We start from the raw sequence: 16448 nt of genomic DNA, 5'->3' as shown, positions 1-16448 counted from the left end.
GAATTAGTTTATGTTCTGAACTTTAATATAGGGAAATTGTTGGATAAGCGCTGACGGTCTCAAATATTACCATATCAACCTCGTCTGCATCTACGTCTAACAAGTTACGTATTTAAAATCGCACAGATTTGATAAATTTTTGGATACTTGAGTGGTCCAAATTAGATTACTTGTCCCTGAGTGTGAAAAGTTGTGCAGATTTTAAATACTTGATGCTCTCTTTAAAATTTACCCTTATTTAACACAATCGATTGCTTCTACCCTTCTAGTATATGAGTATCGATCAAACTAAACAGTGTAAATGTAAATCTAGAGCGTAGAGTATAAAAATATATTATGTCATATTTGAAGTGAAAAATTTTAATAACTAAAATGGAAATCGAAAATTGCGATTTATTCAATGAAGATTATTCGCATTTCCGCTCCTCGTTTCCTAACGAGAATAATAAACTGAATAGTGCACAAATATCAATGATAACTGAAAATCAAAGCACGGAAAATTATTTGAAAGAATTTGATTGTTTTTATACGGAAATTATGTCAAAAGTTAAAGGCATAAGAAATACTCCGGCTTTAAATCAACTCCCGTTTCCGGAAGACATAGATATAGACGAAGATAAATGGAGTAGGAACGCAAAATACACTCCCGAGGTAAAAGAGCAACTAGAGTTTATCAAAAAAATGGATAGTGAAATTGATTCAGTTATAAATCAATATAAAATTGAGAAAGAACAAAGATTACAGACACAATATGAATTGTATAACGAAATAACCAAACATGGGATACCACCAGAAAAAGAAGCAGATTTATTTGTAAATCTATGCCGTTTTGAATTCACAGAATCAAATAACGAACAAAATGAAAAAAATCCAGATAAAAACAAGAAGAAAAAGAGAGATTATAACGTAAAAGATAAAAATAATTCGTTCATAATAAGAAATGTTAATCTGGCCTTTAGTAATTGTTCATTAACAGACGAAGAAAAGTGTGAGTTGGAAAAATTGATCCAATTAGACGACGAAGATGATATTCAACAATGCAGCAATCCTTTCAACATATTCTCTAATAAAGATGAAGATATTATGAAGTTGAAAGATATCGATGAAGAATTGAAAAAAGTTCAGTTAGATAAGCAAAATACAGAAAAAAATAAAAAAGATCATCAAAGTGAAAATCTAGTAGAAGAATTTGAAAGATTAAACGATTTTAGATTGGAGCAACGATTGAAGGTATTAGAATCAAAACTGAAAGCTCTACGTGAAATCGAAGACAATGATGAACGCAATAAAAAAATTGATGTACAAATAGGTGAAGATGAAACTACTATTTCCGAAAATGATATTGAAACTGATACAGAAAATTCAAAAAATGATGTTCAACGAAACGCAGATGATGATGGTCAAAACATAGAGTGATATTAATTTTGTGAAATTGTTAATACTAAACCTTTTTAGCAATTTTTGAGATTTTATTTAAAAAACCGGCATTAAAAAAACCACCAGCACTTGTGTACAGAACGAACTACTTTTATTGAATTAATCTGATAACAACAAATGAGAAGAGGTAAAATAAAAAAACTTGCTGTTTTAGTTGTACTACAAGCGCAGAATGGCATGCAAGGTAGTCCAGCTACTTTGCAAATACAATATTTTGTTACCCATTGTTAGGAAAGATATGGAACGAACAAAATAAAAAAAAACTTGACACTAATAACGTGTATTCCCTTCTCTTGCATTGATGACTGCTTGAAATCGGCGCGGCATACTTTGAATTAAGTTGTGGATCACATTTTGGTCGATGTTATCCCATTTCTGCAACTGCAATCTTTTCAGCTCCTATGCAGTTCTTGGTGCTGGTATGTGTCTGCGGATCAGTCGTCCCAACTCTTCCCAGACATGTTCTATGGGATTCATGTCTGGGCTACGGGCTGGTCAGTCAAACCGCCTAATTTATACCTCATCCAGATACTCCTTGACAATTCTGGCGACTCATCTGAGAACAGTACCCAGCTCCAGTCATCATGATTCCAACGAACGTGATCTCTGTATGTAAATGTATGATGTAAATCTTGCAGTCCGATGCTGGCGTTGCAACGAGGGACCTATAACCATTCTTCTGCATGACAGTCCAGCAGCATGAAGTCTTCTTCTAATGGTCAATTCACTAACTTTGACATTTTTCCCTTCTTCCAACTGATTCCGTAGTGAAACCGCAGTAGTTGTCCTATTCCGCAAACTTGTGGACACCAAAAAACGGTCATCTCGTTGACTGACCCTGGTTTTCTAGTGATCAGGCTAGTCTCCAGAAAGCACTGGTGCAACCTTTGTACACTACAAAGACTAGCATCAACAATTCTTGCAGTTTTGCGTTGCCTCCGACCATCTTGTAACAGCGCAACAATTCTTGTCACGACAATCTGATATTATGGACCTCTTAAATCACTACACTTTGCAATCGTTAGGTTTTACACAAAGAATCAACAGTAAACTGGAAAATGTGAATGTTCAATTAGCGCAAAGGCACATTTTTCATCAAAGTCGTACTCTAATACATCGAATGACAGCTGTCAAGTCTCGGAGAAAATTTGCTTCAACGCCTACTAATCCTTATCAATAATGACGTTAAAATTATTCGTAATATCTGAAGTGACCTCAATTTTTTGCTCGCCAGTGTATTAACTTGCTCATAAGTTACATAAAATGCTCTCAATATATTTAGTCTTATAGAACTTGACGTTAAAAAAAGCTCCATTATTGTTTTGTTCTCGGCGAAACTCATCAAACGTGATTGGTGTCGTCATCGATTTTTTTGAGTACGTGGGCCAGATATTGCTCCCCATTAATACAAGATATTTCAATTTCGACGTCCATTACATCTGTGGTTCAACAAAAGATAGAAAATTGTTACCGCGGGAAAATCTTTGAAGAAACTTTACTGGAAAATTTGTAATGCGCGCGGTATTTTAAATTCAGAAGGAAAAATTGTTTAAAATACTGAAGTAATTGTATTTTGAATGTTTCAAGATGCTAGTTTTTTTATTAAATTGAAAAAAAACTTATTTGATTTTAGTTTTAATAGTAACATTTAAATACTTACTTTATATAGATGCGAAATGGAATCGGTTAAGAAAATGTAGTAATAAGATGTTATTAAAAAATGTAAAAGCAGCTAACAAGTGTTGTTTAATTGATATTTGGTGAAATATTTATGCTACAGACTGCCAAGGAAAACGGTCGCTTAAGGTGATATCAGACGGTTCACCTTTCGGTTCATTCGGATGAATGTTCTCTTTTTTTCATTCTATGCTCACAAGACACACACAAAATGACAAAAAAATTAACTTTATTCGCTCATTTCCTCGAATATGTCGTCAAACGAACTCGAGTGAACGTTCTCTTCGTATTCATACGTTTCATTTTTCGTTCATTCGGAGTGCGAGTGATGGATACCGAATGCCGAAATCCAGCATCGCTGAATTGGTTCACTAATAAATTCATTTATCACTTTTGATTCATTTAATGCCTAGACGTTTCATTCTTAACGAAAGATGCTGAATGAAAGACAGAAATTAATAACAAGTTAACAGTCTGATATCACCTTTAGATTGTAAACTTCGTAGAATCACGTGCGGCATCGCGCCGCGGTGCCCGCATAGGACGGCAACCGGCCTTGCTCCGAAAATCGGTTGTTGTTTATTAACCAATTGTCCTGGAATTTCAAGTGAGGGCTTAAAAGTTGTCTTTTACGATATTTTTTTTCGAAAATGTTCTTCTTTGCACGAATAGCCTTTAAGCAGATAAAAGTGTAATTTTTCTATTAAATTTGTCTTCCCAGAGCTATAAAACTTTTCCAAATACTCGAAATGTTCGTATGAGGGATCGTTTTGAAGGAAAAACCTTTTTTTTTTTAAATGGATCCTCAAAAGTCTCAATTGAATTTGCCCAGGCCGAAATACGACCGATCGAAAAAGAAATCAGCGCATTTTTCATTTTTTCACACTACTTTACCTATAACTTTGGTTCTAATAAATATTTTCTCAAAATTTAAAAACTGAAATATTTATTAGAAGTTTTTCAACTAGAATGTTTCATCAGAAACTCCGTAACTATTGTAGATAATAAATTATGACCGTTTAAACAATTAAATTGTTAATGTTTTGTTAATAACAAAAAACTGACCAGAGTGCCGTACTCGCAACCCCCAAAAATCAATTCTCCGGACCTAAAAACATAGATATCAATCATTTTTTCGTGGCGACCCATATAGGGCTACGGGAACCCCTGCCAGAGGCCGGACTAAATCGTGGAAGTCTTATCGATAGGCTCTATAATTGCTTTTACTCTGTTGACTCCCATGTGACAGATCTGCTACACCCATTTTAATTAGTTAACACGATAAAATCTACGATCTGTTTGACGAAATTGGAACCGATTTTGAGGCCGACAGTGAAGTCCGTCCAATGTCAGTAAAAAAACCTTTTAATCTGATTTGAAATTGATTAAAATGCAATTTTTTGGCACCCACCAAAAAATATCACAAATGACAATGTAGCCGAAGTTTTGAGTCCAGCAAATATTTAAATGACGATTTTTACGAAGTTAGAGCAGAACTGACATCTAGATATCATTTACAGCAAACTGGCAGAGAGATAGAACCAAAAATTAGATGATAAGATGCGTACCTTGGGAACACCTCAAACCTTTCTGAGGTGTGTCCATCGATAGCGACCTGGATAGATCGGTCATTGAGAAAGCCTCCAGCCCAAAACGCACACAAAACAGTTACTCGTTGTTGATGCATTTGTTTTTCGAAAATCACATGTGGATTTTCGGAACCCCAAAATCTGGAATTCTGGGGATTAACAAAGCCATCAAGGCTTAGGATGATTTTGCTCGAAAAATCTCACACTCTGCTTCGATATTGACATTTGAACGACCTCGAACGGATCCTTTTTTATTTTGGTAGGTCGCATCTATCACTGGGGTAATTAGCGATAAGAATCGATAAATTATCTTCTTTGGTAATTAAATAACCGTGGGAAAGGTCAGTTAATCTGGCATATTCGAAACCTAGTTAATTTAAATTGGAGTGTAACTTCCGCCGATTGACTGCGATCAGGGTTTCACTTCCGGTTTCGATGTTTTTCATTCGTTTTGCCACACTTTTGCTTCAAGTAGTGATTTGATATTCCAGCGAATTCTATTTCCCGGAAGTATTCTATTCACAGTTGACGAAATTGAAGTACTATTATGACCATATTTTTGAAATACAGTTCAATAATGAAGAATTGTTCTATCCTGTAACGCTCCTTATTACCCTAACCTAAACTGTCATCTGTCAATTCGTTTTTTTTAGAGTTGTCAACATTTTACTATATAAATGGCGACATATTTAAATCTTGCCTTAATTTTGAGACACCCTTTAGTTCAAATGGAAGTTATATCGAGACACAATTGGTAAATAAAATAAATAAATTTTTGAAGAAAAAAAGAACAGGCTGAATGGCATGTTACAGTTTAACACTTAATAATTAATCTTGTTTAAGAAGTCTCTGTTTCAATAGTAATATTTCCAAATTCTTCAGTTCTATTTCCTTTTTATAAATTTCTTCTTTAAAATTTATTTCTGATTCCAACTTTTTCATTTCTAATTTGTGTAATTCCTCTTTTCTCTCCTCTTCGGAGCTTAAAAGTTTCATTTGAAGTGATTTAAAGCATTCACCTTCACAATGAACTTTTTTAATTTTATTTGGCGTTTCTTCTTTCTTGTCATCTTCAAAGTAGGTTCGTTTAGATGTTGAAGGTTCGGATTCAGGTAAAAAATTGTTAGTATCATCCATGGACGACCTACAACCATAGTTTAATTTGAAAAATATTTTATTGGGAACCTTGAAAAATTCACGAATAAAGAATATATATTCACGTACACATTCGAAAGATAGTTCTCATTAAATTCATCTTTTATATGTATTTCATCTGTAGTCAAGTTATATTTATCATCATTTTTCATAACATTATCTTCGTTTATTTTACCCTAAAAATTTGATAATATTAACATAACACAATTAAAACTGAACTTTGCATATTAACTCAATAGCAACAGATACTGGACACTCAAATTTGGTCTCATAATTGTGAGACTTGAGCTTGGCTTATGCAGCCAAAATCAAAAATTAAGTTATTAGTTGAAAGACACTGAAATACTAGTTCATGCAGAAAAATAAGAGTAACTTTAAATTAAAATTAAACTAAGAGTTTGCCAATTTTCAACTTGTTAGTTTAATTTCTTATATGTGTGAGGTTATGAGAACAGAATACTTCAGGTGAATCTGTATTGTTTTATTAACAACATCTTTGTTCTTTGGTTATGGACATTACATATGAATCTAGCATCTTTTTCTTCTTTGACCTGCCAAAAAACACTCTTATATCTAAAAACCTCAAACTTTGACTCATCACTCCATAAAACACTCTCCCAGTCTTTGTACCACCAATTTTAATGTTCTTTGGTCCATTGCAATCTCGTAACTTGATCTTGATCAGCTTATCTTAATCTCCTTTTCACTGCAGAAATACCCAAAGACAGATCCCTAGATTCATTGATCTGAGTTCCTGTCTCAGGGACAGTGAGTCGTCGATCACATTTACTGATCAATATAATACATTTATCTTCATCTGGTATGCCCAGAACATTTTCTGTCGCCCAAGCTCCTAATGAATAAATATTTTTTCACCTTGAGTCCACAGTATGTCGAGGTATTTTTAATTAGGCAGTAATGGTACAGTTACTATTGCATAAATTATAAAGACGAGCTTCAATCAATAATTCCTTGGTTTCAGATTTCTTGGTGAAAAAAGTATAAATCACTACAGGTTCTTGCATCTCACAGGAGCCATAGGGCTGAATATGACTAAACTACAATCACTGAAGTAATAATTCACAATTAAAGAATAATGAAAAAAACAGACCGCAAGTCTTAACTAGTTGAAAAATATGAAAGAGAAATTTGTTAAAGTTGAATTTAATGGATTATGGGGTGGGCAAAACTTTTGACCTGTAGTGTATATCTAAAAATTATATAAGTGGACCAATCACTGAACCCTGTGGTACACCAGATACTATCTCCGCAGTCTCAGAGGATTCCATTCCTCTGCCTTTTTCCCTTCAAGTAAAACCCAAAAAAAAAATTCAAGATATTTCACCAAATCCTAGATATTGCATTTTTGCATAAAGATCATGATTTAACTCATCAAATCTCTTGAAGTAATCTAAGGAGACGGATATGACGACCTTTAAAATTTATAGTTTTGATTTTTTGTTTTATAAGAGTAACTCAATAAACCAAAACATTTCTACATTAATGGTTCTATTTCTTTTAGTTTTCTGATTCATATTTGAAAAAGTTGGGTAATAATTTCACCCAAATACACTCTAGAATCAAAGGAAATACTTACATCTTCCTGCAGTTTTTTGAAATCTAATCCTAAGCTTTCAAACTCTCCAGGACACAATTTAATAAATAAATAATCTAATTTTGTAGGTTTTGGTAATTTGTTATTGACATAATATCGTTCTATATGCATCTTTGCTTGATTTTTCATATGGAAGTAAGTTCTAGCTAGTTTATCGGGATTGCGATCAAAATTATTTTCTGCAAATAATTCCACCATTTTAGCCCAACCGTTACGTAGGAAAATTTTTATTTTTTCTAGTTCCTTGTATTTCAAATTCAGACCAAGTTTTTCTACATACTTTATTAATAGATATTTCTCTTTTTCACACAAAGGCACCTGTTGACTTGTATTTTGAAATTGCTACAAAAAAATTTAATTGCATTTATGTACACATGATTTTGTCAGTAATTACCTTTGTAGGTTTGTCTGTTTCTTGTATACCTGTGAATATAAATTTATTAGTTGGCAAATAATCATTTTTCGACCTTAGATAAATTTAATACCTTTTTGTTTGTTATCGCTTTGAATCGTTTGATCCAAGTTTTGTGTATTATGTTGAGCCATATGATTATTTAATTCACTAATAAAGTTAAAAGATTGTTTACATATTGAGCACCAATGTTGTCTCCTCATTAAATGCATTTTCATATGAACTTTAAGTAAAACATTAGATGTAGTGCAATGTCCGCAAATTCCACATTTAAATGGCTTTTCGGTATTGTTCGAACAATCTTCATGAAATTTTTGATGGTAGAATTCTTGTATATCGAAATTTTCTGTTTCTAATGTTTCCATATTTAAGACGATTTAATAAAAATGAAATAATACTTTATTCACATAAACACAAATCTGTTTGACCTAAACATTTACAAGCAAATAAAATATTAAAATAAATGACATCAACAAACATCCAAAAAACACTACAAATTTGTGTCGTTTTCTTCTTCTTTTTTAAACTGTTTCAGAAATGCGGGTGGTCTAAGATATTTGAAATAAACAATGATGCTGCACAAATTCAAAGACAATTTCTTTTTCTTCGGTATTAATTTCACAATTTCCACACTAGTTAAAAGTAAATTATTACCAGTTCTATAAACGCAAACGGTCATTTATATTTTTTTAAAGGGATATGACATAATGTTTAGTTATATTGTTTCCATATAATAATTAAAAAAAAATATAATTTCTAGCATATATAGCTTAATTATTTTTTGATAGAGCCCCTATATTTGATTTCCTAGTGGATTATTACAATAATAAAATACAGGGTGTTTCGTATAAGAAATCAGAGGAAATAATTAATTTCAGTTTCCATAAATTTTCCCCATTTCCATCATCTCAAACATCAAGAGACCTTTTTCCAGGAGAAAGTTTGTATAACAAATATCTACAACATACTGCCGGTCATCAAATAGAGAACATTTTATCTTTACGAAAAGATATAAAAGACGCGAATTGAATAATAAACAACTTGCCCAGGTCCGCATTACAAAATTTAATTTTTAGAATCAGTGAATCATTTAAAAGTATAGATAAACAACAACATTACACAAAAAATTAATCCATTGGGATCCTAAATAAAACCGGTTACTAAATTGAATAATAAATGGGATAAAACTGTAAAAAGTATACAGTTTCCTTTGAGTCTCTGAAGATGATAACTTGGTTATAGTGTAATTGTGAGTGTTGGTGTAGTGGTACTGTAATCAGCGTATTGAGCTGTCAGACGTCAATTTTCATCGTAGCGAAATTGGAACGGAAACCGACTATACTGGAAAATATCTACGAGAAAGTGAAACTGTAGATGTAGATAGATTTGAGAGAAGCTCATAAAGACGTCAGAATTTGCATACAGCTAGCTCCTTAGAGCACTTAATTTTTATATTCTGTCGGTCTATTTGAAATGGCTTCTCGCGGACAAGATGAAACTAATACTTTCGATAGGAGTTGCATATTCCTTGGACTAAATTTTCATTCTGGATTAGATTACAACAGAACCAAACGACGTTTTTCAACGCTAAATCGTATTAAAACGTCTCTTGGAAATTTAACGAACGAAGATCTTTCCATGCTATCTGTGGAATACAAATTTATATTTGAAAGACAACTTTAGTGAAAAAGTGATTGCAATATTTGCGAACCGAAAAGAATGTGAGATAGACTTAATTTTTCAAAAATAGATGGTATCGCAGCAAAGGTTCTTTCCTGAGTCCTGAAGAATACATAATTGAACAAACTCTGAACATGGTTAGGTTAGCGAAAGTGTTAAATATGTTCATATTGACAATTGTTCCAACAACCCATCATTTAATTACAGGAACGGATAAAATCAACGGAAATCCAGGTACTAACGTGGGTAACGCCATCAAATGTTAAAGTAGGGACAATCTACGAAAAATACAGACATATGAACATAAATATAAACTACACATAAATGAAGACTAAATATATGGAGAGGAAGAAGAAGAAAAAGAAATTGGAATTACTTCAACCAATAAAAAGTGACGACAGAACAAAACAGGGAGTTTATATTTGTTAATGTCCAGGAGTTTGAATACCTGACAGTAGCTGTGATTAACGAAGGAGGTGAAATCGAGTCAAGTCGCCAAGTTATGCGTTTAGAAGATAGTTATACAGTCGACGGTCCTTTATCACAGTGAGTGTTAGATTATGAACAAAAAAGGAGGAAGCGAAATGAACATATGGAAGAGAAAGGTATTAAGGAGCATTTTTGGAGGAGCGCAGAAGCAAAATAGGTGGAGAAGAAGAAAGAACGCAGGTGGGATATGTGGACAGAGCAAAAAGACTACCTTTGATAGGGTATATATCCGGACTGGGTGAAAAGATAGTTGTTAAGGGAAGAAAAGGCAAAAAGGAAAAGATGACGACCACCTATTAAATACAATATGATTATGATCTACACTACCGGTCAAATTTTTTTCCCACCTCATAGTGATACACAACAAATAATAGATATTCATATTTATACTTTTAAGAACATATGAGGATGGTTTCAAAAGTATCTAGCCTGACCTAGAGATGGCGGTAGTTGCTTGAAAATTACCGATGTATTGGAAAGTACACAATCTATCGTCGACTGAAAGTGCACGAGCTATGGAACAAAAACAGCGTCGTGAAGATGTTTCTATCGAGTGTTTGGCGATGTTTTACGGGAATAAAGCTTAGGTTGTAATGAAACGTGGGTCCATCACTTCACACCCGAAATAACGGACTGAAAATGGAGAACCAACTCCAAAGAAGGCCAAGACCGTTCCATCTGCAGGCAAGTTCATCGCGTCGGTTTTTTGGGATGCACTTGGTATAATTTCCATTCACTATATTGGAAAAACTATCAACGTCGAGTATTATGCAAACTTTTTGTAATGAATTAAAATTTGAACTTCTACCCCATGCACCCATATCCCATAACAACTCAATCAGATTGAGATCGGCGACTATGATGACCAAATTATTACTTTCAGAACATTCTTCCTTTCCAATTCTTTCAAATACTTTTTGTACAGCTTCGAGGAAAGCTTGGAATTGTTGTCATGATGGAAGATAAATTTTCTACCAATACGTGCATCATTTTCCTTTAATATTTTTTTGTCTATTTTCTTAAAAATTCTTTCAATTTTATCAGATCTCTAGTTATCTTTTCTCAAAAACATCCCCAAACCATTATCAAGCATCCACCATGTTTTACTGTTGAGATTACACAACATCCGTTCTTCCTTTGTTCTGCTCTGTTTTCTTATGTTTTTTAGACCAGGAAACCAAAACTCTCTCCCACTCTTCGTGCGTCCAATTTTTATGTTCTTTAGCCCACTACAATCTCTTGATTTCATTTTGATGTCTTGAAAGAGGTTTCTTCGATGCCACCCTTCCAAAAAGGAAAGCTTCTCTCAATCTCTTTTTCACTGTAGAATCACTCAAAGGCAGATCTTCAGTTTCATTAACCTTATCTGTTATCTCTGGGCCCATGAGTCGTTTATCACGTTTACTGATCAAAACAACAGGCTTATCTTCAACTGAACGGTTTCTAACGACAAAGCTCCTGGTGGATACATGTTTTTGCATGTTGTAGTCCACGGTACGTCGATGTATTTTTAATTTTCGGCAGTAATGGTACTGTTACTTTAACCTAGACTATGCAAGGTTTCAATTTATGCACGAGTTTCAACCGTTAGTTCCTTGGTTTTAAAACTTACAAGTCTGAATTTGCGAGAACAAAAACAAAGACAAAATCTAATTATCGAGATAAGATTGGTTGCTTGTTTTTGCATGTTGTAGTCCACGGTATTTTTAATGTTCGGCAGTAATGGTACTGTTACTTTAACCTAGACTATGCAAGGTTCCAATTTATGCACGAGTTTCAACCGTTAGTTCTTTGGTTTTAAAACTTACAAGTCTGAATTTGCATACAAAATAATTTGTATACAAACTTCACAAAAAGTTCAATAATTACGATAATGCAATTTGTATAAGATAAAATCCAATCGGGATAAACTGAGATACAGAATACTGATAACAGCGTATTTTTTGTAGTTTCTCGAGGATTAAGATGCGAATAAAATCATTCATAAAATATATTGATTCATACCATCGAACAAGTTTTTAGTGAAAATGATTACTGATAAAACTTGACTGATATTGAATGAATATCATGGTTTACTTGTTATATAGAACAATATAAAAACCAAACGAAACCTAAATTGAATTTCCTCGATCTACGTTCTCGAATTCATGTGAATTTTTTTATGAATTATGATTGAATTAGATTGTCTGTCTGCTGTATAATCGTCGTATGATTAATAAAAATCTTTACGCTCAATTTTACGAATTAAATCGCTTATATTTACGGACAGGATGGATAATACAGTAGGAGTAAATATAAATATATATTTTTATTTGTATGTGGGCAGGATAATATCCGTGGAGTCGTTCTAAAAAAATTTATTTGTGATGTGGAGAAAAGTATATAATTAATGGTAATTGGAAATTTAATACGGTTGTCGAATTTCCTTTCAGCACCATCTCAATATTTGTTTCTAATAGTTTAGGTGGTAGAGGTGTCTCAGAAGTGGTTTTCATATACAAAAATTCCTACACCTCAATTTAAACATGTCGTAACTTGTTAAGACTAGTCTCTAATTCTGTGAAAACACGTAGTACGTTGTCATAATCAATTGTCTTAACACGTTGAGACCCAACCAAAATTGATAAACATTTCCCTGGGTCCAAAAATTTTGTTGTGTTTTTCCATTCAATATAAACGGTGTGGATCCAAGGAAAAATAAGAAAAAACAATAATTTTAAATAAAAAGTGCGAAAAAATGATGTTTTGGGAAGTTTATCGTTAAAGCACACGATCAGGAGTGGTAGTAAAACTTCGAATCTTGGTCAACTATAACAAAAACAAACCTTCTGTAGATTGCTGTTGAGCTGTTATTTGATACAATAATGGTAAATATCCATATTCTTTTTAAAATAATGACAAAAAATAATATAGCAATTACTGATTTTCAAATCAGTGTAGCAAAGACGTTACTGACGAAAGAAACTATGAATGTTGGTGATCAAGACACGCCAAAACCCAAAAAACTCATCGCTTAGTGAAAAAAACAAGGTCTAAGTCAAAATGTGCGAAGATATGGTGTAGGGTACAGTGAACAAAGTAATCAATTACTGCAGTGTTTGTTTCGGAAAACATAAAACAATTTTTTTATATTATATTTACATTGTAATACGTTTTTCGTTATGTTAAAACAAAATTAGGCACAGGTAATGTAAAAGTAGCACAAATTTAATCAAATATTATTTGAATTACGTCGAAGATAACAAAAAAAAAGAAAACTATAGAACAAAATCAATTGAATCAAGTATAGGGTAATGTTCCAAGGACCCAACCAAACTGTAAAACACATTTAAATACGGTTCCTTTAACCGTGGAGGAGGTTTGGAATAAAATATGTCGTGCGGTCCATAGGATCGTTCTGGGTTGCGGGGAAAGTTCAGTTGCGGGCCTATGGACCGCACCAGGACTCAACGTGAGATTTGACTCTTGAAGATCGTCCACCTGTTTGGGATATTGCGGTTACAAGGAAAGCAGTAAAAAATTAAATAATTTATATATAAATAATAAGGTACAGATGTTTCCTCAATATTAAGTTATATTCTTGCAGAAAGTCCATAAATAATAGCTTCGTATTCAGTTATACACACAAAAATTTGATAACCTGTCGAAATTTTTTATTCAAACCCCCCTTGAAACTCCCCTACTATTTAATATGATACTACCTAGCACTTAATGGATCCTAAGTAAAATGTATATCCAAAAATTTCAGAACAAACAGTCTTATTAGAAAAGTTGACAGCCCTGCAGCATTAATAAGCATAATAATTAAAGTTTGTAGTTTCTCTACTCCAAAACGAACCCAATGTTGTGATAGTATACTGGTGGACAGGTGAAATATAAATAGCTAAGAACTTGCCTCACTTTAAGTCGGGACTCGGCGAAAAGAAACATTTCTGGAACCACTAGAGGATAATGCCTGACTTAAAGACGTCGGTTGTTTCTTAAAAAACACCACCGTTGTTTAGTATTTGTTTGGCAGCCATCAATAGCGAAGACCAGCATTTCAGTAGTCGACCAGATGTGATGACGATTCCAGAAATGTTGAAGAAAATCCACTGTATGATCGTCGACTGAAAGTGCGTGAGCTAGCAGACATAATAGGCATTTCAAAAAGTGCGGTAAAACAAAAACAACCTCGTGAAGATGTTTCCATCGAGTGTTTGGCAATGTTTCACAAAAATAAAGCCGAACGATCAAAAATAATGGACTGAAAAGGGAGAATCGGATCCAAAGAAGGCAAAGACCATTCCATTTGCAGACAAGGACATGGTGTCGGTTTTTTGGGACGTGCGTGGGATAATTTCCATTGACTACATTGAAAAAAGGAAAAACTATCAATGGCGAGTATTATGCGAACTATTTGTAATGTTTGTGCAAAGAAAACAAGCCAAAATGGCCGAATTTGGTTCAGAAGAAAGTGAGGTTTCATCAAAACAATGCACCTGCACACACATCCGATATCGCAATGGCCAAAGTTAATGAATTAAAGTTTGAATTGCTACCTTATGCTCCCTATTCGCCAGATTCACCCCTCTCGGATAATTTTTTGTTCACAGACTTGAAAAATAGGTCGGTGGTCGAAGATTTTTCAACAATTAAGAGGTGATATCGGCAGTTAATGGTTATTTTAAGAAGCTTGACGATTCTTATTAAAAAAAAAGGAATTGGCAAGTGTGAAGTAGTTTTCATCGACCATAACTAAGTTCAAACATATCCGCTTCAGTTCACGACATCATATTTGGTATCTGTGCTGATTGGTTAATTGGTTTCAGGTTTTTTCGGTATTATCAACAATTTATAGCTAATTTCCGCGATACGGTACTTTTTAAAGTATAGTATTCACGCGCTAATTTTCTTACGGGAACCCTAACTCTGACTTTTGCTCTTCTAAGTAGTCTTCCTAGGGTAAAATTCTTGGTTTTTCGTTTTTGGGTTCAGACATGGTTAGGTTCCTTCTTCACATTCGGATATAGCACGTTAAATGCTTCTGTGTGAAATGATTTTGAACCAACCAAATTATAAGAGTTTTTTCTTATGTCCAACTTTCAAGATATTTGAATGTAACTGAATCAGTAAATCAGTAAAATTGTTTAAAATACAATTGAAAATAAAATTTGAATGTTCCCCATCATTTCCGTGTATGAAAAAATTTTTATTCAAGGTCAAAGGTAAAAAAACATGAGTTTTTCGCAATTTTCAGCAAAACGGTGAGTTTTATTATAAAGATACCTTAGACAAAAATTGTAGATCATAAAATTATCTACAAAAAACGTATCAATATTTTTTTTTCTACAAGCTACTGAGATATAATGATTCAAAAAGTTGTAAAAGTTGTCGTATTTAATAGTTTCACCAATATATTTTCAGCAGTAACCTTTTGTTACAACATTGAAATGAGCCGAAATTATTTGAGTATTTGTAAAAAATTTCTGTTGACTGTCATAAGTTCATCAAATAAATTATCAATTGACGAAGATGTTGCTCGTGCAATCATTATAGCCATTAAATACGACAGTAAATCTGAAAATTTATAACTTTTACAACTTTTTAAATCGTTATATCTTAGAAACGGCGCCAAAACTATTCAATAATCAAAACTTATGTTTTTTCTGGCCTTGAGTTAATTTTGACTATTGATATTGACAATTTTCCCTATTTATCTCACAATACGTGAATGAATCATATGACTATACTAGAATGGTTTTGTATATAGTGCAGTGATTTTCAAAGTGGTTTAGCTGCATCCCCAGGAGTCCACTCTACAACAGGAGTTTATTGAATTTCCATCGTTAGAGTTGGTAATATGGTGGGAATGTATCAACTAAAACTGGTAATAAGTATTTTGAAAGTGATTTACGAGGAAAAAACTTCTGGCCTAGTGGATCGTTTATTTGTGCTTAAAAAATTGCAGAATGTTATCAACATCCTCTTGTTCTTGTAAACTGTTTCAGATTCATACCTTTTATAAACTAAAAGTTGCAGGAAACTTCTGAAGCATTTTTTCTTTCGAAAATTATTTATCGAATTTACGTATAATTTTTATCCAAAGTATAATTTTAGGTATTTAATGGAAAAAATTACTGCTTAATCATGTCGAGACGAAATTGAAAAAATAGGTCAAATTTCAGTATATATAAATAAAATATAATTAATTATTTAACACTAGTTTAATTACTTTTCAAAACAGTTTCCGGTGATTCAAACAACTTTTTGTAGTTACATTGTGAAAAAACATCATCTTCACGTAAATTACTTTCAGAGAATCGACCATCGAAATATTGTTCCTAAAAATACCATTGAATGGGTGCAGGGTCGAACTCAGTTTTTTTGTACACAGACTAATATTCTTTATTTA

At 33.0% G+C, this 16448-nt stretch overlaps 2 protein-coding genes across 2 annotated transcripts; one reads left to right on the top strand and one right to left on the bottom strand.

The window, feature by feature from the left end:
• The first annotated feature begins 372 nt into the window (after window positions 1–372).
• On the top strand, window positions 373–1416 carry LOC130445222 (kinesin-related protein 4-like). The gene is made up of 2 exons (XM_056780772.1): window positions 373–1124; window positions 1212–1416. The coding sequence occupies exons 1-2, from the start codon at window positions 373–375 to the stop codon at window positions 1414–1416; spliced, it is 957 nt and encodes a 318-aa protein (XP_056636750.1).
• A 4041-nt stretch (window positions 1417–5457) lies between these two features.
• LOC130445582 (uncharacterized) lies at window positions 5458–13093 on the bottom strand. Its single transcript, XM_056781293.1, has 5 exons — window positions 7959–13093; window positions 7868–7896; window positions 7456–7815; window positions 5928–6034; window positions 5458–5847 (listed from the first exon to the last, which is right to left on the bottom strand). Exons 1-5 carry the CDS (start codon window positions 8248–8250, stop codon window positions 5532–5534), a joined length of 1104 nt encoding a protein of 367 aa, XP_056637271.1. The 5' UTR covers window positions 8251–13093; the 3' UTR covers window positions 5458–5531.
• Window positions 13094–16448: the final 3355 nt, after the last annotated feature.

The sequence above is a fragment of the Diorhabda sublineata genome, chromosome 6, assembly GCF_026230105.1.
Source record: "Diorhabda sublineata isolate icDioSubl1.1 chromosome 6, icDioSubl1.1, whole genome shotgun sequence".
Lineage (NCBI taxonomy): Eukaryota > Metazoa > Arthropoda > Insecta > Coleoptera > Chrysomelidae > Diorhabda > Diorhabda sublineata.
This window is presented reverse-complemented; position numbering and strand designations above follow the sequence as displayed.